This window comes from Anopheles arabiensis, chromosome 2 (genome assembly GCF_016920715.1).
Source record: "Anopheles arabiensis isolate DONGOLA chromosome 2, AaraD3, whole genome shotgun sequence".
NCBI lineage: Eukaryota > Metazoa > Arthropoda > Insecta > Diptera > Culicidae > Anopheles > Anopheles arabiensis.
Genome location: NC_053517.1, coordinates 462,141 through 487,804, shown reverse-complemented (window position 1 = coordinate 487,804; position 25,664 = coordinate 462,141). Strand labels below are relative to the sequence as shown.

At 45.7% G+C, this 25,664-nt stretch overlaps 1 protein-coding gene across 1 annotated transcript; it reads right to left on the bottom strand.

Annotated features, from left to right (window-relative positions):
• Window positions 1-5,529: 5,529 nt before the first annotated feature.
• Window positions 5,530-25,302, bottom strand: LOC120898505 (extensin-like). Its single transcript, XM_040304450.1, has 3 exons — window positions 24,570-25,302; window positions 7,361-8,431; window positions 5,530-7,296 (listed from the first exon to the last, which is right to left on the bottom strand). The coding sequence occupies exons 1-3, from the start codon at window positions 24,570-24,572 to the stop codon at window positions 6,256-6,258; spliced, it is 2,115 nt and encodes a 704-aa protein (XP_040160384.1). The 5' UTR covers window positions 24,573-25,302; the 3' UTR covers window positions 5,530-6,255.
• Window positions 25,303-25,664: the final 362 nt, after the last annotated feature.

Below are 25,664 nucleotides of genomic sequence, written 5' to 3'. Positions count from 1 at the left end.
ACTGTCTTTAAGGCAAATTCTCACCTGAAGAGAAGACATTTAGTATGATTTATTCATTGTGTGAATACAATTAACTGTCAGAATGTGCCACTTGTTCGTTTCAATGTTTCGCCAACGATGTTTCAGCGTGCACCGGGGAATTCCATATCTTGCTTGTAGAGGCTCGTTCACGTGGAGGATGAAAATCTATCCGATGCCATGGTGACATTGCAAATTTAATCAAGTTCAACGTGACAGCAACGAATGAGCAGCCCCGTGCAACGCTCGGATAAACACCCAGAGGTCAATGTTTCGTTGTCGCACCCGGGGCATCCACAGGACGGAAGACGGTTTCGGCAGCAACGGCCCCGGATGCTCATAAGTTGCTCGTGTCGCCCTTTGGCTGATGAAATCTTGGCTGGGTTTTATCTTAGCCGGTTTCATCGTAACGATGAGGTAATTCAATCGAATCATTGAAATCGAGAGGCATTACGCTGTACCCGGCACAGAGCTACGGGCTGGGAATTGTATCCTATCGTCTACGGTGCTGCCTCCAACGTACTGCACTGACAGTGGAGCGACGGTACGATCTTGCGACTGCCACGGCAGACCAGACACACCGCTCTTTACAAACCGGCCAACAGCTGCGACAGAGTCATGATGCTTTAATAGTCTGCTAAGAGAGCCAATAAACATAAACTGCAGTTCCCAGTTATGCTGGATCCTCTTCTTCGCGACATCCGCATTCGGTAACGGTAACTTCTGCATTGCCCCGAGCGTGGCTTGTCCTTGTGTGGGCAAAGCACACCGTTCGATCCATCCCCCAGGAAGATGAATAAAGCGAAAGAGTGTACACCTTCAAGATGCGTAACATATTCTGTGCAATTGGGACTGTGCAGTGGGAAAAGTATTGCCATCGCACTTTTGTCAAAGAGCATCATGATGACGCTTCAAAAATTCACAGCGCGACAAATGAAACGTAAAAAAGGTTACAATAATTATGATTTTACAAGTAGTCATTGACTTTTTGCGCGATTCGGTTTCTAGGAGGATTTGGCGCGAATTTTACTGTCGCGCAAAAAAGTGAAAGTTTTTGGCGCCCTCTAAAACAGGCCGTTGGAACGAATAGCGCGGCAAAGAATTCAAAGGTGCGGGTTGTCACGCTTGTTCGGATGCATCGTAGATGTGTGTGGCCTTTCGCTGCATTATTTCCAGTGTGTCCTGTTGCATTTCCTTCAGGGACGGGCGCAGCTACCGTCGGGCAATTTGCCTCTCTTTCACAACACCGTGCTGGAATATCCAATGTGGCATTCGCCGTGCCCGGGAAGCCAAGGTTCGTGAGCTGAAGCACGCTCTTTGAAGTAGCATGATCCGAGGGGGTTCAATCAGAAGCACGGCGCAAGGGGTGATGGAAGAGATGGGAAAAAAGATGCGCCGTGCTTCCGGCCAAACTATTGCAACATCATGTCGCCTTTCAGTGATCATTCTCCAGTAGGGGAGGGAGGAGAGCATACGGCACTCGATCAACCCATGCCGGTGGCATTTCCTGCAAACTGCTTGGTGCACTTGAATCTTTCGCGGATCTGCTGGATATTGCAGCATCGAGCGGTGAAATGCATCATGATAGTGAGACATCGTGGGCGTAGTGGTGGGATAGCTTGAGAGTGAGACGCGGTCGGCCGGACGGGAAGGAAACTTTCGTTTTGGCGAGATGAAATAAACGATGCAAATTCCGCTTTTGGACAATGCGGTACCGGGAGCACGGGTGATTGATGATGCACCAGTGCCAGGCAGGGAGGACGGGGTAAGCGAATGGCGTCATATGCATCGAGAGCTTCGGATGCACGTGACTTTTCATGAGCCATCATTTAGCGCTGGTTTGTTTTTTGTTATTCTTACGTGTAAGCGAATTTTATTCTTACCATGTAGTTGGTAATAAAATATTGAAGAAACCATTTTCCACATATTTCTTTGTCTGCAGCGCCCGAAGTGAAATTAGCAGCACGATTTATGAGCGTGAGATGTTGCAGATATTTTTAACCGCACACTGAAACGATATTAGCGATACACCAAAATAGGTAGCTGTTTTTCATATGAAAAAATAGCTCACTAGATATTCACGTACAATCGACCAGCTGCGGGGCTGTCCCGTGGTACAGTCATCAACTTGCACGAATTAACAACATGCCCGTTGTGGGTTCAAGACTCACATGGGGGTCGTTCCTCCGTACTAAGGACTGTGACTATTCCGGTGCGTGGTAACTTACTCTTACGTCTAAAAAGTCTGTAAAGGCCGTCATTAACGCCGTAGTTCGGTATAAAAGTATCTTCTTCTTCTTCTTCTTTGGTACAGCTACCGAGGTCTGCAATATTTAAAAAGTCACAGCAGAGGCAAAAGTGTATTATCCATGGATATAAACCAGCGATAGATAGAATACTGTACTGACGAATTTCATCATTGGACGTATTTACGGTTCGTGGTAAATAGAGATCTGCTTGTGGTTTGAAAAGCCTTCCACTCGGCTTCAGATATGGCGGAATGTTTATTGCATCATTTTTGGACAATATTTCGGTTAGTACACGAGAGTACTTTTGGGACGGTAGGAGTGCTACACTTCAAGCTTTAGGGCTGGCTTACGGTTCACCTCCAGTGCGCCGGTACCGCGTAGGAGGATGCGCCCACTAACCCGGGTAATGGAAATAGCTCGGTTTCAGAATGAGAGAATGGTACGATAAAAATGCCTTTTCCGAAATGGATGAAGATTCGACCGGATGCAATGGAAATAAAAGCTACTTTTTTGATGGGTAGCACCTTACCGTCGCTGTTGTGGTGCAGCAGTATCCTGCAGGAAGTTCCAGTGTAAGTATTTTAACCTTGGCGTTTTACGATTATTAACTGCGCTCAGAAACATTAATTTTGATGATAATAAACAAGACTGCCAGATAAAAGAGCAACGCAAAAAAGGTAGGATCGTTTAGAAGGAGTAGTAGGAAAAAAGCAACATGGGAGCGACAGATGAAATGTATCTGCGACCTGCAAATCTCAAATAATGAATGTGCTGTATAATCTGCAATAGCTGGCGGGTTTGGAATGGAGTTGCAGCTTCAACAAAAAGTCTAATAAAGCATAGAAGCATTACATTCCAGTGATTGCTAGCAAAACAAAAACACGAATCGAATCTATTAACAATATCAAATGAACGATTGTTACTGGATTATAGTGGAATTTTGAGTGCAAGAATTTATGATTAAATGAATAATCTATTTCTATAATCAGAATGTGGAGTTTCCAGGCTTTTCGCTACACATCTAGCCACGGATCGATAACACCAGACGCATAGCACGCGCCCTACAATACGTGCATTCTAACAGAACAATAAAGTGGAGGGAGTGAAAGGAAAAAACCGCAAACCTCCCGAACCTCGGTGTATCCCAGGTGAGGACAATTCTGGAACGTGTTATCTGCTTTTTATATCTACAGAAGGTGAAGCTAGGAGTTCATATTGGCCAAGCGAGCTGTCCACACACCCAAATGGTTTGGGACAGGGAGTGTGTGCTGGCCTGGCTTGTGCTGCTACTAGATAAGAACATCGAACAACGGATGGAAAGCGTAGTCAAGAGAGCATAGAATGCGAAGGTGTTTGAATGTTTATGGTCAGAGAGGGCTGATAATCGTGCTTTTACCAAGCGTTGATTATCCGTGAGATTATTGAAATGGCTGTAATGAAGGTGTACGTTTATAGCAGCGCAATGGGGACACGTCCTTTGAATGGGGGTTTTGCTTCGGTAATTTGCACTGACCACGCCATGTCCACAGACACCACCGGTAATTACACGGGTATTGGCGATGGTTTGCTGGTTACTGTGGTATATTTTTCGTTCGGCAGCAAGAAATGGACTGCAAGCACGGTGTTGAGCACGGTGCGACGGACGACCGGGATGTGTTTGACGTCAAATGCAATGGTGGTTCGGTTTTATTGGCACACCCTTAAGACAAAATAAAATGACAATTAAATGTTGCATACAGTTTGAAGTTGTTCTCATCTATTATTTTATGCAATAAATCCGCCCATTTAACTGCCATATTGAATGCATTACTAAAATAAAACTATGATTTCTACGCCAAGCTTCCTACTCATACGACACACCAAGCCACGCTCGAAGGAAACGAGTTTGGTTGGTAAAATACTTTCACGGCCTCCTGCTGCTTCCAAGCGGGACAAAACGGGTTCTGTCTGTGTGCTGCTTGCTGTTTTGGCATGGACTGAGCCAGCCTCAGCTCCATCCGGAAGCAGACGATTGTGTAAAGTGAAAATTATGCGATAGAACTGGGCGGCACAGTCGCTTTCCACCAACCGCTTTTCGGACAGAATGTCATGCAACAGCTCAGGCGGTTTCTGCGTTGGCATAATGGAAGAAACTCGGTTGCATTGCGCGCCAATCACGTTTCGACAGCATGTCAGTTGGAAATGGAAACCAGATGGCGATTACGGCGGCCAACTTGCGACGTCTTTTTGCCACCGGCATGCGGGAGTGGGACACTAAGTGGGAGTAAATCACGACGCGGCATTTATGTTTTTCAGCTCGAAACGACCGGGATTTGAACTTGTAAATCTTCCCGGGGAAAGAGCAAAACGACCTCAAGGGACAGAGTGGTAGCAGCGCGACAACCGGGCCTGTGCGATTGCAGTTGTCGATCAAGGGATTTAGGGATTGCCGGAGAAACATAACAGCTTTCACTGAGCTTCGCAGGAAAAGATCCATTATTAACGGGGGAGAGCAATGCGCTGAAAACATAAACACTCGATAGACATTTTAATTATTTCCATAGAGAACGCAGATTGATTACTGCTGGTTTTGTGTGCGTTTCAATTCGCTCCCGTGGCAATTCGTTAAAGCAAACGAGTTTTCGATATTACAACAAAATTGCATGCACTTTTTGCCCGTGCTCTCGATGGTCTGTTAAGCCAAATCAAAGCCAAGATCAATACCATGAAGCCGATGTAGGTCAGTTTGAAGAACCGGATGCGTATGGAAGAGAAAAAAGAGAAGGTTGAATGGTATTATGCGACCATGGGTGGGGTAGAAAAAAATCTGAACGCAAAGTGGATAATGTAAAAAATAAAAGTGCACTCATTAGTAATTCTGCCTGGGAGAATATTTTATTCAACGGATTTCCCTTCGCGTTTGCACTAACGACTATAAAAAAAATTAAATAATCACTCGGTAATGAAAAAAAGCGATATAAAACGCAACTCTTGATAATACATTTGCCCGACAGTGTTCGCTAGTATATCAACTTTTTGTGACAGATTTTAAAGAAATCTCTGCTTTATGAGCAAATCTACGATTACCGAAGGCGAACCTGTCTCCCTGCTGCCGGCGTATCTGGTTGTAGTAGTCGGGTGTGATATACATTGTCTGCAGCAAATGATATTTGCTACACGGGAAGCTGTAATAATATGTTTCATCCCATGGGACCGCTTGCTCACCAAAACGGCCATGTCATCGTGGGGCCGTGGCCCAGCTTTTGTATGTTTTACGACACCATTAATATGCATGTACGGCGTGCCTCCCGTGATATTTATGATTTTATTTTTTCCAAGTAGTTTACATGTTGCTTGCACCTACTTAGCATACGCACATTACAATTATCATATACGAATACACACTCACACACGTATACATACATTCGTACGTTCATACACTCACCACCACTACACCCATGCGACCCTTACAGTAACGACCGCGGAACAGCGCTGTTCAACGGTAGATGAAATAATTAAATACTTAATTACAACACACATCTCCTTCTGCTACCCTATGCTTCCTTGTTTGCACACTCATTCTACAGCGTCATCTCACGCTGCATTTCGGTGCATTTTCCCGCGCTTTGCAGCATCTTGTCACAAAGGCCGCCCAGGTGTAACACACCTCTCGTACATTGGTTTGATGAACCGACTAGCTTTCCACATGATAGATGAAACGCGTGGCTATAGCGGTTGTTTGATACCGGGGCAACTGAGCTTACGCCATCCAAGATGACATCTTAATGAAAGATTGCGGTCTCTGCGCGGCACGTTCCTCGATGCTGCCCTCGTGACGATGGGAATGCTCGATGAAGGGTATGATTGATAATTAGCCGCACGAAGGGTGTGCCGCAAGGAAGCATCGATATTGGAAGACGATTGCTTAGAAGGATGGTTTAGGGAATGAAATAAGTTAAACAATGGAGGTGGTTGGGAGAGGGACTTGATTCCATCATGTCGTGGTAGCTCATCGCTTGTGACCTACGTGCCCGTTCGGGTGATCTTGAAGCGTTTTCTGACCTTCGGGACTTTTCAGAAACACGGACACTTCGCTGTGATCAATGTTGGGGTCGTAGGAATCTTGCTCTTCCGTGGCACGATGCTGCTGAGGCTGTTCGATAGCACTCAAAATTGACTGCAAAAGCCCTTCGGAGAGGATCTGTTCATGTGGAGCAGAACCAGCACCTTGCGGATCGGCCGATTGGAACTGCAGATGGTAGGAGCCATGCTGGCCCTGCACCGGGATGGTAAGGCTCTGGGATTTCTGGGCTGAAATCAGCTCCAACCCTCCTAGACCTCCATCGAGTCCGGGCAAGCTGGATGCTTGGACGTGTCTGCTCGAACTCTCGCCAGCGTAGTGCTCCTGAGCGCTGTGACTGTTGCTGTAATCTGCTGAGTAACTGGCCGTAGCCGATGGTCCGACGATGGATAGTTGGTTCGTTTGGATCGATTGTTGGACGTCCACAGAGGTGGGGCCATGTCCACAGTCGCTGGAGACTGAAACAACGTCATGCGCTTGGTAGCGTGGCTCCTGGACGTAGGATTGCGCTTCGGGCAGCTGATGCTGAGTGAGGAACGGTCTAGCGGGCTGTTCCGATGGCAGTGCGTTCAATTCCAAGCTCGACGGACCCGAATGAGCCACATCACGCGTTGGCGGCGGCAGGTACACGTCGCCGGAATAGGCTGGCTTAGTTCCAAAGTTTTCCTGATGCTCAACGGCATGTCCAATGGATTCGATGAGACCCTGCGGTACCGGTGGGCGGTATGCAATAGGATGGCGAGGTGGTGAGCCAGAAACGGGCCATGGTTTCAAGTTTCCACTCACGCTGCCGTGTGAAATGCCAAGACCGGGATGACGCAGCGGTGCACCGTAGTGGGGAGCCGGTGGAAAATGGAGCTTCTGCGGCGGTGGAGCCAATGGCTTAGCAAACGAAGGCTTGTACTTGCCGGGAAGGAATGAATCCACCGGAGGAGCTCCATAAGAGTCGCTGATGAAGTTCGAGTGAACCTGTGGGGTGAGTGACAAAACAACGTTATTGTGCTGAAATTAGTTCTGCACAGTGGCTTCTTACCTCATAGCTGTTACCCTTGGACAATTCCACACCGGCATGTTGCTCTGAGTGGGCGTTGAAGACGGGCCCATGCTCTAGCTTGGGCAACTGTAGCCCAATATCACTGGTTGCCACGCTGGCACCACTAGACTCAAGCTGATGTTGCGTGCCCAAAAAGTCGCCACTCGGTGGAGGACCGTAGGATGATTCAGGCGCATGCACTTCAGGCTGAACGACGGGACCGGCAATAGGTTTCCATCCGTCACACTTGATCTCCGGAGGAGTCGGTGGAGCATGGACTGGAGAGGCGGGATGGTGTCCAAAGGAAGTGGACTGGTGTCCGAAGGAAGCGGACTGGTGGCCGAAGGAAGCTGACTGCACGGAAAAGCCAGACTGGAATGGCGCACCATACGTAGGTTTTGGGGGACCGTACAGAGGTTTCGGAGGTGCGTGATGGACTGGCGGACCATAGTTCGGCTGCGGAGCAGGTGCGGGTGGTCCGTAGACAGGCTTTGGTGGGGCTACAGGTCCTGAGGGTGGCCCATAGACTGGAGCCGGTTGGGAGGGAGGACCATACACAGGCTTGGGAGCGTGATGATGATGGCCGTGATGGGAATGATGGTCATCATCGCCTCCGCCGAAGCCAAACGTCGAGAACAGCTGTTCAAGGAACGATGAAGACTTCTTGTGATGCGATGGTGGAGGTCCATGGTACTGAGGCTTGGGATGTGGATGGTAAACGGGCTTCGGAACAGGTGCTGGCGGCGGTCCATACTCAATGTTGACATTTGGAGGGCCGTAACTTTGCACCGGAACTCCATATTCCTTGTGAGGAACTTGCACTGGTGGAGGAGCGGGAGCGGGTGGAGGTATATCTGGCGGAGGTGGTGGATAATGAGCAACTGCTGGAGCACCGTACACAGGTGCAGGTAGTTCGGGTCCAGACGCTAGCGGAAGGCCATAAGAATCTGCAAGGGGAGCTTCCCGCCGCTGAGCTTCCTGTGTCGATTGATTTCCATTATTATTGACCACGGCAGTCGCTGTAGAGAGCAGCAAAGCGCCGCAAACTATCGTTGCGATCATGTTGAATGCCTAAAAAGAAGAAGAAAGAAAGAGAAACGAACTTATTTTGAATGAAACCGGTGAGACGTGATTTCGTTCCCACATCCGTGATGAGTGGTCGGCATGGAGATTCGGCTACGCAGGCCTTTAAATCACCAACCACACCCAAGGGCATCATCCATCTTCCCGATCACGATCACCTGCGATTACTTGACCCGATCGGGCGTTTATTGATGATCGTCGGTTCAGGTAAACCCGAGAGAGAGAGAGCGAGAGAGAGATAGAAAGTGTAAGGGGTGAGGGTCATGTTCAAAAGACATCGGAACGAAACATCGCAGTGGTGCAGATAATGGGCACTCCTCGCTGTCAAGACGATCGTTTCCCTTTCCTTTCTTCCCACTCGAAGGAGAGGAGGTCTGTGAAAAAATGCACGAGTCTCGTAGCGAAATCACATGGAGAAGAAACTTCATAACTGAAAAACGATCATTATAAAGATTATGATCTCACTGTACCGAAATATGGCAGGTATTGGGGTGCTGTTCTCCCATTCTTCCCGGGCCACTCCGTGAGTGAAAGTGATCGTCACCGCCGAGGCCCCAGGGCAAAGCCGTGGCCATCATCAGACATGAGGAAGAAACGACAACCCTCTCTCACCCTCTCTCGTAGGAAGCGCAACTTTCGATTTTCGCTCCCCGTGTGTGTGTGTAGGTATTTTTTTTATTTTTTTTTGGCACGCAAAGCGACGTAACCGCTACGTAGCATCATCCGTACAGACTGTTTCTACGCGGCTCATGTGGACGAGGGTTTCAACAGAAACAGAAGGGTTTCTCGAAAGAAAGGGTTTACGGTGGTTTGCTGTTTTTAATTAGAAATTCCCCGACTTCCCGTTACGGAACCGGAACCTAATTGCCCGAAGCGTTCGGGGTCGGGAGGTGATGGTGCCGCTGTTGCTGCTGCTGCTGCTGGTGCTTGTCCTACTGCAACTACTAGTAGTTTTGTTGGACTGGTGAAGATGACATTGTTGCGGTTGCTGATGATGACGTCTTTTGAATGTTACCGGCAGAAGGTGCTTCTTTTGTGCGATGCAGTTTTGTGCTTTGCTGAGGGCAGCAGCAACTACAAACGTTATGGTGGTGCGGAATTGTCACCATCTCATTCGAAGCTAGAGAAACGAACAAAAAGTTTACGACTCCACGAGTTCCGCAGCGTCATTGGGCTGGGGTTTTACCACTTCGGGTTGTGCCCCTCGAAGGTACCACAGAAAGGTACGAGGATTTGCATAATAGTCATCTGGGCACGCATGGCGGGTATTGAAAAGCGATCGCGATTTCATGGTTAGGTTCACATGAAACATAAAACCATGCTCCCAAGGAGGAGTGAAACCATGCCGGAGATACACATTACAGTGCAACGAACCAAAAGGGTGTGTCGCGAGTGGGGCCAGGCGCAATCAAGAACCACAAAAACCGCATGACCGCACCACCATGCAGGGAATAAAATTAGACAACTAATGACAAAATCGGCCGAATCTTTTGCCGCTGAAAGCAAATTACAAGCGGATGTGAAAGCGATGTGTGTAGTATGAGTGATTTTTTCTCCCGAAGTTGATGGTTGTTTTCCGATGTCTTGCTGTCATCGAAGCCGCACGTTGGCTTGCATATCTCGCTGACACCATGTCCGGGAGCTTGATATTTGGATAAACTTTCACTTTCGATAAGACGACGGGATGCGGAATGGGACAAAAGAAAGAAAGCACAACGCGGCACTCACAGTAAAGGAAACAGCCGCTTGGTGAAAGAAGAGGAGAGTCCTCGAATACGCATCATTTAAACTTTCACGTTGGATTGGAATTTATTTTATCAAATTTTTGTAGTTGAATGGACAACAAGTTAGTGACAAAGTGAAACAATACGTCTACAAATTAAAAAAAAAAAACAAAAAACCAACACTTTGTAATCAGTTTTGCGATAACATTGTTGGAGCAAATAGATCGAATAGATTATTTTACCCCCCAATGTGGAATATGTGTGTTGTAAATAACGAGGACAAATACTTTTTCCGTTGACGTGTAACGGCGAAAAGTTCCTCAGGGATTTTATTCGATTTGTTCAAACTCTTCCTCCGAACGCCGACGACGACAACAACAACAACAACACTCACGGCACATCATCTCGGAGAAGTATGTTTGAGGAGAAATGTCGCAATTTGTTCAGCGTCCACTGTCAATTCCCGTTTACCTTCCGACCTTTCTGCGCGTGATGAAAGCTGGAAGCAAACAGAACAAGCGTGGACTAGAAATTACCACAGGCTTGCCAAACACTTGAACCGTGGCTTGCATTGCGCTGTGCCCTGCTCGCTGCACAACTGGACGGAGGAAGGTGAAAGTGAGAGTGTGACCATGGGTGGGAAGTATCTCTCGACGAGGACTTTGACGAAGGCGCCGACAAGGATGTGACGATGGCGATACAACACACGCAGGACCCATCCAACTGTGGAGCCCTTCAGATTGAAGGTTGCCAAAGGCAGTAGTGGCAGCGAACGGGAATCCTTAACAGTTGCCAGAGCGTCCCAGCTGAAGTGGGACATTTTCTTGTTTGCGGTTACCGGCAAAACATTCTTCAGCGTCAGCATTAGTGCTAGCGTTGGCGGTTTGTGGTCACCACGATTTCAAGCCGAAAGGGGGGGCCAAGGTGCTGTCAATAGTGCCCATGTTGCCCATGTTTACACACTGGTCGATCAACTGTTTGGCCCCGTCCAAGAGTGCGTTGGTTGCTAGGCGAGCTGCTTGGTCGGGCGCAATGCGAAACTATGTGGCGCTATGTGTTGTTTGTTTGCGCTGCTGATGCGCCAATTCAGCACCGTGCTGGAGAGGGAGACAACTAAGAGGCGAGAAAGTTCGTTCCCCGAAACGCGGGACGCAGCGGCGACGCGAGCTGATAGTCAGCAGCCGGAACTTGGCGGTGTTTTAATGAAATTACTGTTTTCGGGCAGTACCCGGTACCGGGTACGATCGAATGACGCGTGTCGCTCTGCCGAAACCAAAGCCAAAACCGTGGCAGCTCGTTGTACAGGTCGAAGCACGACGACTTTCGGCTGCCTAATAGAGGTCCGAACTTGTCCCATGGTCGAGCTTTCTTTCTTCTCCACGTTTTGGGGGACTTTTGGGGTGTTTCTCGCAGAGCGGTAAATCGATATCTTGTCCGTGGCCAGCGCCACTGTGAGCGCCTGTGCATTAGCATGGGGGAATTTAAATATTGATTTTATGCGAGAAGAGAAAACAAGTAAACAAAATTGTTTCTGCCGGATTTTATTGGTTCCAATTTCACATGTGTCACGCGGTTTTTGGAGGTATAAAAAGAAACGATTACAATAAGCGAAACGACCAGGGTGTAGTGAGTTTGTTTTGTATATTTGTTGGCTGCTACAAAGGCATCGAGAGTGGTGGTGAAAGGTTGCCTTCGGGCGGAATCAAAGCCCAACCGGAAGCAAATTCCAATGTCGAGACAAAAAACAAAGTTGACCATAGGACGAAAATCGAACGGCAGGTCGAAGAAAGCAAACATGTTGACTCTGCCTCAATACAATTCCCTGGATAAGTTTCACTGCGAGAGGAAGCAACAATCACCAGCGCACTGGTGTGGCCCCTGAGGGATTTCGTATTTTGGTGTTATTTCATCCTTCGCGAAACAATTGTTGCGTGAAACGGAATTGTGGCAAGGGTGGAAACATTCCTGTTAAATTGTAATCTTACAATTCTTCAAGCCTAGGTCCGGGACGGAGGCGGGAGTTGCTGTCGAGATGATTGAAATGTAACCCAAAAATGCTCGGAATGTCGCAATCAACTGATCTTGCAAGGGAATTTTCAGACATAAACACAAGCTTTTCGCCCTTCTTGAAGGTAAGTATCGGGAAACCGTTAGGTTTATTGGCGTGAGTTACAAAATATCTTGCAAGAAACGAAAACTTTATTATATAGGGTGACTTTTTATTAAACATACACATCATTTGACCTCGTTTATGTGGTGTAAAAACATGGGCAGCGAAATGACAACAGTACTGCTCTTTTCTGGGAGTTGAATCACACCTGGCAGGTCAACAGACCAGCGTTATTATCGATGGCAGATATCAGCAGCAAAACTAGTTGGAGAAAAATGCAATCACCAATTCTCGAGCTGCTTGTCAATACTCATCAACAGATATTTGCCACGATTGCAGCCAGCGAGCCGTAAGACTGACAACGCCTTTGCAGTACCGAGCTCAGCAGCCTTAGCACGTGTGTCATGTTCAGCCTAACCTGCTTGCTTGCATGAACACGTGTCAACGGGCAAACTAACCGAAGCAAATCCATTGGGGCCGATTTCTTTCGCTCGTCATCGCCCGACTTCTGCCGGTGCGCTGAGGCGCTTAGGAAGTTGGAAAAGTGCTTAAAGCGTTCTCCATGGCCTCCTGCGACTCTCAAACCAGTTGGTAAATACCTGGGGAGAATGACACTAAATTGAACTGTCAATCAGCACAATCTAGCAGGCTTCGAGTTTCCCACAGCTGGCCCTTTGGGCCGAACAGGACGAAGCAGAATGCTTCACTTCGTTCCAGGAAGCTGTCCCGGGTGCTGACGAAAGCCACTCTGGGGATTCATCTTTTTCTTACAGCTCCCACGGAGTGTCCTTTGAAGTGCAATCTTAAACAAGTTGTGGATGCGACTTTGCCGAGCTATCGAATGACCGGTACAGGTTCCCGCTCGCCCGCTCGATTGAGCTGTTGTGCCAACCAGCGCAAGTGTCCATCCGTTTGACGTTGTCTACCGGTGTGTGGGTCGATGTTGCGGTGCTAAACGAGGACCAACAATCAGCATAGTAGTGTGGAAGCGGGTACTTTTTGTGAATGAACCGAACGCGGCATTAATTAGCCATAGTCGAAGAGTAATTGCTCGTAGTACATGCCGCGCAGGGTGGCGCAGCTAATTAAACTTGAAATTCCAATCAACGAAAAATGGTTCAAAGTCGCAGTCGGGCTCAGCTTGCACCCTATCCTGCGTCGTGCGTACGCAAATCGTGGCAGGCACCGGTGGGTCAAAGGAGCTGGACCCTTTCGAGCTTTGAACCGAGGGAGCTTCTGCAACCGAATTATGGTGTTCATGAATTTTTAATGAGCTTGCCTTAGCTGCCTGACCTGACCTGGCGCCATCGTTACCGAGCAGCAACAACTGGGTGGAAAACATTTTCCACGCTTCCGTGACTTTCTTCCCCTTGGTGTTCGGAGACGACGTACCACGCTGTACCACTCCGACACACAGCGTACGGGTTTTTCCATAATTAGAGCCATTGCTGGCGGTTGCCTGTCTCGTTCCGGCGACAAATGTCTACGGGTTAGTAGAGCCTAGCGGCGAACCCGTTCACCGGAAATGGCGGAACAGCTCGTTCGCCCCGTATGGTCCTAGCCTTGACCCAGAGAGCATACGGTGGTTGTGGGGATACGCTTCGATGGCAATATTGTGGTAACGCCGCGCCGCGCATCTGGTAGCGGTGTTGTGGATCGTTGTAACATCAGATGGAAAAGCATCTCGGGACGCTCGTTGGCTGCCCCACCAACCCATAGGCACGAACGCAGGACTCAAGTTTCATCCGGTTTTGCCCCGGTTACTTTCAAGGACGGCACCATAGATCGTTTTAAAAACGATTTGATGAGTCGCGGCCAAAGCAGTTGACTGCCGTAGGTTGCAATGCCGAACTGCTACGCGTTGAAATCCGAGTCTACATGAGCCGGATTGAATAGCAGATGATTCGTTCCATTTGCAAATGCCGCCGTGTATCCTCTCCTTTAGCAAAACATTCTGTGAAGCGTCTAACCGCACTAATGGCTTTTGAGGTACATAAAACTGTGGCATATCAATGCCGTTCATCAAATAACATAATCGATTCGAAACGAACTCGCCGCCAACAAATTGTGATCCTTTGTGGAGGGACATGTATTCTGGGGTGCTTCAAATTAATCAATCAATAAGCCATTGAAGCCTCGTACCACTAAAAAGTCATTCACACCAACGTCTTTCCTAGGAATCATATCTCATTTACCGCTTGCCGTTATCGTGTCACTTTATGACATTTTTCATCATCGTGTCCCTCCCGGCAGTATCGATTACGCCATGGCAAAGGCACGTACAGTGTTGGGTGTAAAGAAACTGCTGGGCACGAGTACATTAAATTGACTCTCTAGGAGTAATTACAATACAAAGAGCAAAAAAACGGATCCAATAAACTCCATCATGCGGGAAGATGTAGAAAATGCCGAAGAAAAGAAAATTCGATCAAATTCCACGTGACATTACCGCCAGTTAACCTTTTCCCTGCCAGTTCACATTCATTAACGCCACGCTTGGGTGTGTGTGGTATCGTTTCCATGTCTCTCTCTCTCTCTTTCTCTTTCTCTCTCTCTCTCTCTCTTGCTCTCTTCCTTTCTTTATATCACTTAATTTTTCTCTCTCTTTTCTTCTGTATCCCTTGCTGTCTTTCTTTCTCGCCAGGTGCCCTTTTCCGCTTATATTCCCACACATTTCGCCCTTTAACACCGCTTTTGCTTTATTATGTTGTGGTTGATGCGGAGATTGTAATATTTTCCTCGCGGGAGCACTTCTGAATCGCTTCAAAGGCTCCCCAAAATTCGTGTTACGTTTCCAGCTGGTGCGGGACTACCCAGCACAGCTCAATATCATAAAATAAGCTTTCCTGCATCGTGTACTGAAACCACACAAGGGCTTAGAAAGTTGCTGCGGTACTGTTAGCGGTTAGAAGCTCTAAAGGCAAGGTAAACCCAGCGTTCCAGCCCTCCCATTCACACACACACACGCAGAGTCCCTTGTCGGGAAATGCTTTTGATGGGCAGGCAAAAAGAAATGGAATCGGTTGAGCAGTTCACACATTCCTAACCCGTACCGATTTACCGGATGAGATAATCCACTTTCACGGGCAATGTAATGTGTGTGCTTCGGAATGGCCGTCAGTGCGTCTTTCGAGTGGCACGCAATCACCTCTCGGCGTAATGAAGCAATGAATCATTTTTTGGGGCACATTCTTCACATACTCACACTCATGTATGTACACCTGTTCTTGGCGCTAAGGAGGGAAACTCATCGTGCGCTCACCTTTCAAGGTCGACACGTGATTCACGGAGAAGCATCTCAAGATCATCTCGGCTCATCGTCGACACACATTAGTCTAATTAAAGCAGCCGTTAAGTAGTGGATTCAGCGCTGCCATTTGAGGGTGCTCAGAAAACCATGCTCCAGATGACATCAACTGCTCTGCTAACTAGATGGGTTTCGGCGCGCACTCCACCGATGGAAGGTGACAAGAGAGCGATGATGATGATGATGATGATGACATTACGACGATTGTGGGCTCGACCGCAAAACCCTTATACGTCGCATTCCGAAACTCAGGGCAATGTGGTTTTTGGCAATGGGAACATTTTTACCTCTCTGTTGCTTTGTACCCGCTCATGTGCCAGGTTTGAGGTTTGATTTATGCAGAGCGTTATTAATTGTACTGAGGCGACAAGACAGGAGACCTTAAGACTCATTTGAAGTAATAGACATCCTTGGTGAAAATGGGGTTGTTTTGTGTCATAAATCTATGTCTAGCATAACACAACAAGGTGCATTAAATTCTCGTTGTAAGCTTGTAGCTACAGATTTCTAATACAGATTTTGTAATGACACCAATATTTGATAATTTCTGATCATGCATCTTATTGCCATGTTTGGGTACACAGTTAGCTGCAGTGGGAAAACACAGCCATCGCGGTTGCAACATTGCGCAAGATTGGATAGCTAACTTCCGAAAGAAACGCAAGCCAAATTGCGCGGGTCATTGTCGTGACGCAATCATCGTCATGCCGACGTACGGATGCAGATTACGTCGCGTGCGGTTTGGGAGGCGCTAGAGGCAGCATTTGTCCCACAAGCACTGCTTTCACGCTCGCAATGTGCGTTTTATGCTCTTATGTCGGAGATGACTCCACACGCGCGATGTTCCACTTTCGCCTTCACCATCTTCGCGGGCCAACTTTTACTATTGGCATCCGCCCCAAACCGCTTCGTTTACTCATGTCGGAACAGCTATCTTACCTCGACTGCGCTGATCTCATCTAAGGTGCTTTACGATGCTGACGCACTGAACGCACTCGGCGGTTCACTGTCGCTCACGCTCTTCAGACACTTTCTTCCCGGTTCACAGAAGCTCTCCGACGCTGCTTCCGACTGTCAGGTTGGGCGAAAAGAAACACGCAAATTGCTCCAGTCCCCCATTGGTAGTTGCTGAGCTGTTTTCTTCCACGTCTTCGTTAGCTACATTTGCCGTGGCAGATTTGTTATTGTTTCGTGAATGTGGGCTACCAGGCATCGTCGGTTTTGTACACTTCCGAGCAAAGTTTATCCAACGGAAGGGAGGGAGGCTTGGCTGATGCACAAATGGTGGTTCACGTTCACACGCCACACGGTAACGATGCGTTGCATAAGGCTGAACCACGTTCAAAGCAAATCGTCGGCTCGATTGTGATACGATTGGTAAGATGAGGTGAAAATTAGGTGAAGCTAAAATTTGAATTAATTTCATACATCAATGCTTATGAGGCAAACAATTCGTTAAAGAAAATTCATCAACAAAACCATGTAATTAAAAGTCCCATTAAGAAAATGCACATGATTATTCAGTTTTCACGTAAATAGATGCTCTACAAAACAGTTGAATGCAATCACATTTGTGTACGATTTCCGAATTCTCTGACACAATGAGAAAACATTTTCAACTACAACACATCTGTGCCATGGTGCAAAGGATTATCGGCTTCATGTACAAAGTGATGGATGTTGCATCGTCCTACCGTCTATCTGTGCCGGTAAATTAATTGGTACGTTGATAATGCAATATCACATATGAGGTGCAATCAAGGAGAAACAGAGATTTTGTTCTTAATTGCAGTCTTGATCCTGCAGCACCTCGAACTCGGTACTTATTTAACTTGGTATAGCACTTGCTATGGGTGAGCATCGTTGCTCAATTTGTGCTAGAATGCTCGTTTGTATTCCGTTGTGTTTATTGAACTCCGGGCCAAGCGACCGGTTGCTTTCCTTCCGAAGCAAACCAAGTAATTTGATAGCCGTTTATCGTACACAAAAGGTGATGGAACAGATGGAACAAGCTGTACCAAAGTCTACACAACAACTCCATCAACGAGTATCGTCCAACCGTTTGTGGCACTTGCACCTTCGCCCGACATGCACTCAATCAATCAACTCCAGCCAACGCTTCCATCGTTCACTTCCGATGAGCAGATCCGCTCCGTTCGGCACAGGTAAAAGGAACGATTGGTTTGCCTTTGTATCTCAATAATTATTTAGCAAGAGATAAGACACTTCTGCCAGTATAACCGTACAAAGAAACGAACAACACACCTTTATTTGGGTTGGAGGTCAATTGTGCTGCAAACTCACTTGTAACGTCAGAGAAAAAAGCAAACATTAATCAAGAACACATCCAACCGGTACAGAGACTCGTTTTTTTTATCTCAAAGTCATCTGTTTTATCAACAATACGCTCTCGACCGTGGTGCAAGCTGTGATGCTCTAAGCGAAGTTCGCTGATTTTCCATTTCCTTTTCAATCGATCTTTTCAGCAAAAAAAAAAAAACAATCGATCGCATCCGATGAGGAAGCATAAATTTCCCGGTTTAAGATTTTATCGCCTAGGGTACCGGGTTCCTCTTTTTGCTGACCGACTGCGTCGTTGTCCTTGAGACAGTCACTTACCGTCCCACAGGTTTCAAGGTGTAAATGGGAAAACCGCTCAAACAGTCGTACCCACTTCCAGCTGGTCCATGGTGCCATCAATCAACGGTCGTGCGTAAATCATAATCTTTCATGATGTAACAATGTTCTCGCATCAGCTGGTCCTCTTATGAACTACACTTTATGCATGCATCCGGGTGCAGCAAACGAGCACACCCACGAGCTAGCAAGTGCTTTCGATTGTTTGTCACAACGATCGTACTTAGTCCGGAGCACTCCGAGCGTATCGGGGCGGCTTCGAAGTGTTGGCCTGTGCCGTACCGTCTCGTTGTAGTGTGAAGCCCGGGAATATGGTGGCGTGAGCACGTGGAGCAAGCGCTTTTGTAATAAATAATTTCACTCTTTTACTTCTCCCCCTTTCAGCTGGATGTTTCGGTGCGAACGATGTCTGTTGCACCGATGCAAACAGCAAACATGCGGGAAGTGCATCACAACGAGCCAGCAAGCAAGGTTTGTTTTCGTTGAAACGAGGGAAGAATGCAAATGATGCTAGCGCCGGGAGGGGAAATGGTTAACCTCTTTCGATACGGTATCCAGTTAAACGATGTCATAAAATGAAAGTTGGAAATGTATAAAATTATCCAAATTGTGTATGTTTGAAACGGCGGTTTTGCTTAGCTCGTGGATTTAATTTTAGCAAGAGAAGTATACATGAAATTGTGTTTAATGTTTTCCTATCACCAGCTCAATAGAAAACACTCCGTAACAGTTTTTCATATTATTGGAGCAAGAGTTTTTGAACGTACGTAGGCGACACTTGCATTCAATTACGGCTATTCCATTCTTAACTTTGTGCTGACGAAGTGAACGATATCACTTCAGAAACACGTAGCCATTCTCATGTCAGCACCTGTCGCTACGTATGGGCCTGTATAGAATGACATGTTCGTGCAAAGAGTTTCATTTTAAATCCTTAAAGTTGATATCAATGAAATCGCGACCCTTCTGGGAACAGTTTACCCTATTTGCTCACTCCACACTGAAACGTGATCAAATGGCTGGGCGCAATCAAAAGGGCTCCATTAGATGTACAGATTGCTTTTCTTCGGGAGAATCTTGTACAGGATACTATTTTTACTCTTTGCGATGAGACGTTCTGAAGAATTTGATTCATAAATGAGCTCTTCCGCTACTTTGAAGCAAGCGTTGCTGTGAAGAAATGGTTTTGAATTTTTCCATTAACCATAAGGTACGCTAACAGGTGGTAAACTTTTTATCACGCTGAGTTGAGAGCTTTTTATTTGATCTTTTAGAAGAAGGCGTTTGTCCTAAACGGCGTTTGTCGAAAATTTGGTATAAACTATTTCTCAATCCTTGGATTAAAAATCATCATTGCTGTTTGAAAACATTTTTTAAAATGGTAAATCAATTGTGCCGAATGTTCGGCTTCACAGCAACAGCGTGCTCCTGTAACAATACTATACTGTGTTGGTGCTGAAATAAAGAAAACCGAAACCGTTTCACCGGTACCTTGAAGCCACGTTAGCACAAACTCAACAGCTCAAGAACGATTATAATCAACCATTCTGTGGCTTTCGGATGGATATGGATGCTATGCAAATTGTTGCGAAGCTTGTACACGTGTCGAAACGGATAAACTGTATTACGTCGACAACCGACAGCTTTTTACAAGCTTTTAGGCTGTTTTCATGAAGCGAAAAACTTTATCCTTTCTCGACCTCAAATTGCACTCTCCAATGTTTTGGATGGGCACTGAAAAGAAAAACGGAATGAGTTGGATGGATGGATCGCATAACATTTGAAATTCAATTCCTGCAATTGCCCCCGCCTTTGAATGCTGGCACATTTCAAAGAAGGTCACTTTAAAGCAAGTCTGTGACTTACTGGTATACAATCGCGTGAAACCAGGCAGATAGGTTTGAATATAAAAGTTATCACGACGAGAAGCAGCTCAAATATTGGTGGATACAGTTGATAGCGGGCATGAAATAAAGAGCGGACCTATAAAAACCTGACGAACCAGACGAGCTAAAAATTGTAACAAATAAGCGATAGGAAGGGGCGATAATTCATTCACGAAGGTAATTTCACCTTTTAAGAAAGTATTCAAATGCTAGATAAACCAATTAGTCGATAGTCACGTCGGAGTGTGCTGCTAAAAATGCACACACACTCTACTTAACGTATCTCAGGGGAGAAATTCAAGAAAATGGATAAAAGATCAATGTATGCGCATAAAGCTGTTCACTTGCTCTTATAAGCATGCATATGAATTAGCCTCATAAATTGGAAGATATCTCACATTTGTTGATATGGTAATGGTATGATCAAACAAAATGGGCTCGAGACTGAGCTGCGATGGATCAAAGAAAGTCTCCCGGGAGAAGAAAAAGGTCAGCTCAGTCACCAAAAACGTAGGGAGATGAAACAATACTGTATTTACGCTCCACTTCATACAATATCCCCGATCAGCTTGAAAGCATGATGCTGGTGACCCAATTCTTCGCTAAATGCTTTAACCCTCAAAATCGGTTCTAATAGCCAGCACACGTATTGTGTGTATCGAATATCTGAAGACAACACATCACACGAGCTACAAATACCGTTTTAAGACGTATTTTGCAATTGAATGAGGAGTTTCTTTAAAACGTATGGGACTGTGGTATAATATTGATGATTTTCTATATTTCGTGTGTAACTATTTAGTTGCACAGGAAACGATTATGTTGCCGTGAAATAGAAAGTAGCATCCGGAACCCTTTAAGCATAGGAGGAACCCTTTCTTCTCGCGGAATGTATGTCCATTAGTACACGTCATTTACAGAAAAAGCTTTAGTGTATACATTTCAGAGGGAGACAAATTTAAAGTGTTCATAAAAAAATGTATTTATAATGTTTTTATCACAATTTTCTTGGCTTAACTCTCTGTAAAAAGCCGAGTGTTGAGGTTTGTGACGTATGTTTGATAGTTAAAGATTACCGTAATCAATTAGCTCATTAACACCTTGAACACCGCCCGACCCAAATATGCTTCTCAAACGGCTCATTTTTCCATCCGATGTCACGGAAGAAATTACCGGAGAAAGCACAAATTTCGGCTGGGAAGATACGTGCGTGTATAAGGCACGTTTGTTTCCACTGCACCGCGCGCTCGGATTTACGCACGGCAAACGTGTGATACGACACACTGCACGTGGCACCCGCGGGCACTTTATATTGACGATGAGCGTGGAAACGTCATTGAAAGGCGGAAATGAACCGATCCAATTGTGAAATCTTCTGGAACGTACTACCGGTCGGGTTAAAGCAGCATCTTTGTCATACAGGAAACCTTTTTTTCAACTGTGAAAAAGATATGTGCAGCAAGAACTTCATCTGGCACGCTTGCGTGAATATAAATCTGTTTGAATCTCATGCTCACAGTCGAGCATACGACGTCATTCATGCGGCAATAATTTGATTAAACTGAGAGATCATTCCACGGGGCTCATGTGCATATTAACAACCTGATGTTTTTGCTCATTTTACTATTTGCAAGGCATGGCTTTAAGGGAAGCATAGTACAATTTCACATGTTTACATAGACTATATTTTTTTGTATTTAAAGGGAAGTTGATTTTAAGTTCATTCAAAGTGTATTATTTAAGTTTCGTTTACCATTAGCTCCTCTTAATTGCACCTTTATAGGCCATCAAACCATGAAAAAGGGCGATGATTCCTGACTTCCATGCAACGCTCATAGCTATTAAAATATATTTAATAGGTATTTGAATAGGTTTTTCATATGAAATTTCCGTTCCATTTTTAATTACAGGGATGATTGTCACTAAACAACTACTGACCATGTTATGACAAAATAATAAAAGAAGATGAGCACCAGACACATTGTTAATGGCTCAATTTTCTAACGTATTCAAGTTTCAATAAAGCTCTTTTTCAGCTTTGACGCTAGTTTGGCTTGTTCCAACAATTCCAACAGAGTATCATCAGCAAATGTTGTTCAATGTGATTTAAGGAATCTCTTTTTCTTTGTGCTATCTTTACGAATTGTGGCTTTGTAGAAAGCTTTGCCATTAACAGCACAAATGATTCAGAACTCATTCTTTAATCGGAATGTTTTCATTCCGAAAGCGAACACAAAAAGTATGCCATTAGCTCGAGACGAGAAATTTCTACATCGCCCGAGAAAACTATTCGTTTAGAAACAAACTCACAGACGAGTAGAGGCAAGAGCTTGAGTTGAGCATGCTGCAGCCTCCTGCATTGCCTAAATGGTGTTCCGAAGGCGTTAATGGACCGTAGCAGCCGCGGCAACTTTGAGCCGAAAGATTTGTCCAAGATAGTGGATCAGTTTCGTTGCACAAATTGTCAAGTCACGAAATTCGTCTCTGTTCGGACACATTTCACCATAGCATCGATACACGATCAATCATTCGATTATCGGACCCTGTTTCACTTGACCACTCAGCAAGGGTTCGTTCCGAGGAAGTATCGGAAAGTGATAGCGAACATGTCAAAACATTCGATTCCGGTTTTCTGCCTACGCGTGGCGAAGAGAAACCGTTTCACTGTAGCATAAATTATTGGACTGAAGATACTGCACTAGTTAGGACGTAGTGGTAGATTCTTGGGATGTACTGACAAGGAAATTTGGCTGCGATGGAATGCTTTCCACATTGTCTCTGTTTATTAAACGTCATTTTTCGTTTTCTTACACCGATAATGATTTAATGGTTCTTTTGAGAAACGAGTTTCTGCTTGAGCCAAGGAATGGATTAATTTGCGTTTCAATAGCAGACCGATCTAAAACAAACCTTCTATTCTGATGATGTATCGGTTTAATGAAGCAGAGAAAGATTACTGCTCGATCATTGTGCAAAAAATACCAATTTTGATATAGACCATCTAAAGCTGAATGATGGTGGTGATGATGAAGACGATGATGATGACGGTGCCAAATAGGATGGATGGTAGGTTGCATTCCTTATCCGAAAAATGGCTTGATCTTTGCCCTACTGTCTATTAAAACAGTCGGTGAGGCTCTTATTATTCAGAAGATCAATTTGTCCAGTCTTCTGGCGTCTACTCACGGCTGTTACGGGCGTGAAAAGGAAAGTGATGGTAGAATAACCTTTGAAATTAATTATTGTATTATTGTATCTTGTATTTATTTACGTTGCGTAACGTGGATGCAGCATTTTCTGTAGCTTCGTACTGTGGCAGGGTCATAAAGTCTTACTTTTTTCTCACGATCTAATCTACGGAAACGAATCACCGCTTCAGCATACAAGTGTAGCGAAGCGTACCCAAAAACACGTTCAATTAATCAAAGGCGAGTACGGATCTGCTGCACCTTCACGACCTGTCTCGCTCAAACTCTCTCACTCACCCTGTTAGCGACCCATTCTCTTGTTGCTTCATACTATTCAACCTTAGTTTTATCTTGCAAGATGAAATGGATGTTTGAGAGTTTCAAGAGAGAAAAACATGCTCGCAACATCACAACCGAAACCGAAAGCTGAAAACTTTCGATGGCCCAAAAGCTGTAAAATCCATCCCACCTGAATTTCCCAAGCCAGAGGCGGCCTGTTTTGCTCCCGACTCTTCCACTGGCTATTCCTTCCTTACTGTCAGCCTTCAAACGACGTCTTTATGATACGAATCGTAAAATTCTTTCCTTGCATTGGGACGTTGTTTGTTCGAATTTCTCTTTTAATTTATTGATAAACCGGGCGCGTTCCATTCGCGTCTTTCCAGCCAGCTTTGGCCGATGTGTTCCCGAGTCTTTCAGTGCCGAGCCTCCGCAAGACTTTGGTTGAATTTGGAATTCAAGGCCTATCAACATGTTGTTTGTTTTCACTCGATGGCTCTTCGTCTTTGTGGAAATCCATTGATGTGAATCCAATTTTCGAAACTGACAAGATTCCGGATGTTTAAGTGTAGCTACTGTTCCGAGGAAGCACATTTATTCAATTGGCGTAAGCGATTACATCATTTGTAGTGAATTTAAAAATTGAATTCAACCAGAATAAGAATTGATACGTCATATTTAGATGCTTTTGCAAAAAAAAAGAACATTCAACACAACCATTGGAGCGCAGAATGTGAATCTAGAACAGCAAGGATAAGTTATTCTGATCGCTGGCGCGCATAATGATCGATTAATGGATTCTTTAAAGGATAGTTTACGTTACGAAATGTCTTCTTTTGCATGTTGCAGCCTTTTGTTCGACCACTTATCGCTGGTCTTTTCAATTTCCCAACCAAAAGAACGACCCAAACACGTCTTTTCCATCACTATTTGGCACTTTTTGCACGTCGTTGTCCCGCATTACCCATTAGCAGAATGAGCAAACAATCACTTACCATTTTCGTTTCGTCGAATCTTCTTCAGGCACTATTTACGGTGTGCGGAAAACGTTCTATTGCTATTGTGCACGAGAATGGGTGCTTCTCGAGATCCAGTTTTTGGTAGCTTCTTGGAGAGGAAATTGAATATTTCTCCACCTAGCGTATACCGTATAATTCAACGATCAAAGGGTGTTTGGAAGGATGGCTTTGTGTATCCTAAATCGAACTTGCAGAATCGCAGAAAAATAATACACCTTCACTAGCACTTCGATTGTATTCGTCTTGTATCCGTTGGGAGATAATGCTGGCAAACCACTATTGGAACACTTTCACCTTCACGATGCTCACTTGTTCGAATAACGATTGACCTTCTTGCTGGGAGTTGCCTGCTGTACTGCTTCCGTGCAAATGTTGTTTGGTTTGGCAACAAGAACGCTTGTGGCACGTAATTTGGCGGTTCGTATTCTGGTCACGTGTGGGACCTTCCCACCAACTGTCTGATTCTCGCCCGGTCTCGTGAGGGTACTTTTTCACTACACGGCTACAATGTATGTGAACGGCGTCTCATTCAACCACGCACGCAATAGCACTCTGAGTGTGAAACAAATTTTAGATTAACGTCCAACGCGGAACTGGCTTAAACTCCCGATCGTGAACTGAAGACGACCGGAACACAAAGCGACCGCGCACACTCGATCGCTCACCTGTGTGTGGACGCTTTCGCGGTATATTATCAAATGTCAATGGAAGGCGAACGAGCCACCCTATTAAACGGAACACAACTGCCGGCTGTTTGGAGCTGTCCCAAACGAAAGAGCCACTCTCGTAAGATGATCCCCACTAGGTACGATCATCATTCCACAAGAGCGGAGAGCCTATGCTTGAACCGAAACCAAAAGCTCACCAAACTTTTCGTTAACGATTCTCTCTTGCATCCGCCGTGAGATCATAGTTACCTCCGGCATTTCGAGTTCATGCTTTCTCTACCAGTAGGTTTCTTTGATCACTAAGAGCGAACCACAAACAGACAGAGAGCGCAATGTAGCCAACACGTTGCTTAACATCTTGGCTGCTCTAAAGCCGGTGAAAGGTGTGTTCTCCAGCTTATGC

Excerpts from the sequence above, each read along its gene's own strand:
- LOC120898505 (XM_040304450.1), bottom strand. Across the intron at positions 7,297-7,360 it reads CCAAGGGTAACAGCTATGAG|GTTCACTCGAACTTCATCAG; the intron begins GTAAGAAGCCAC and ends CTCACCCCACAG.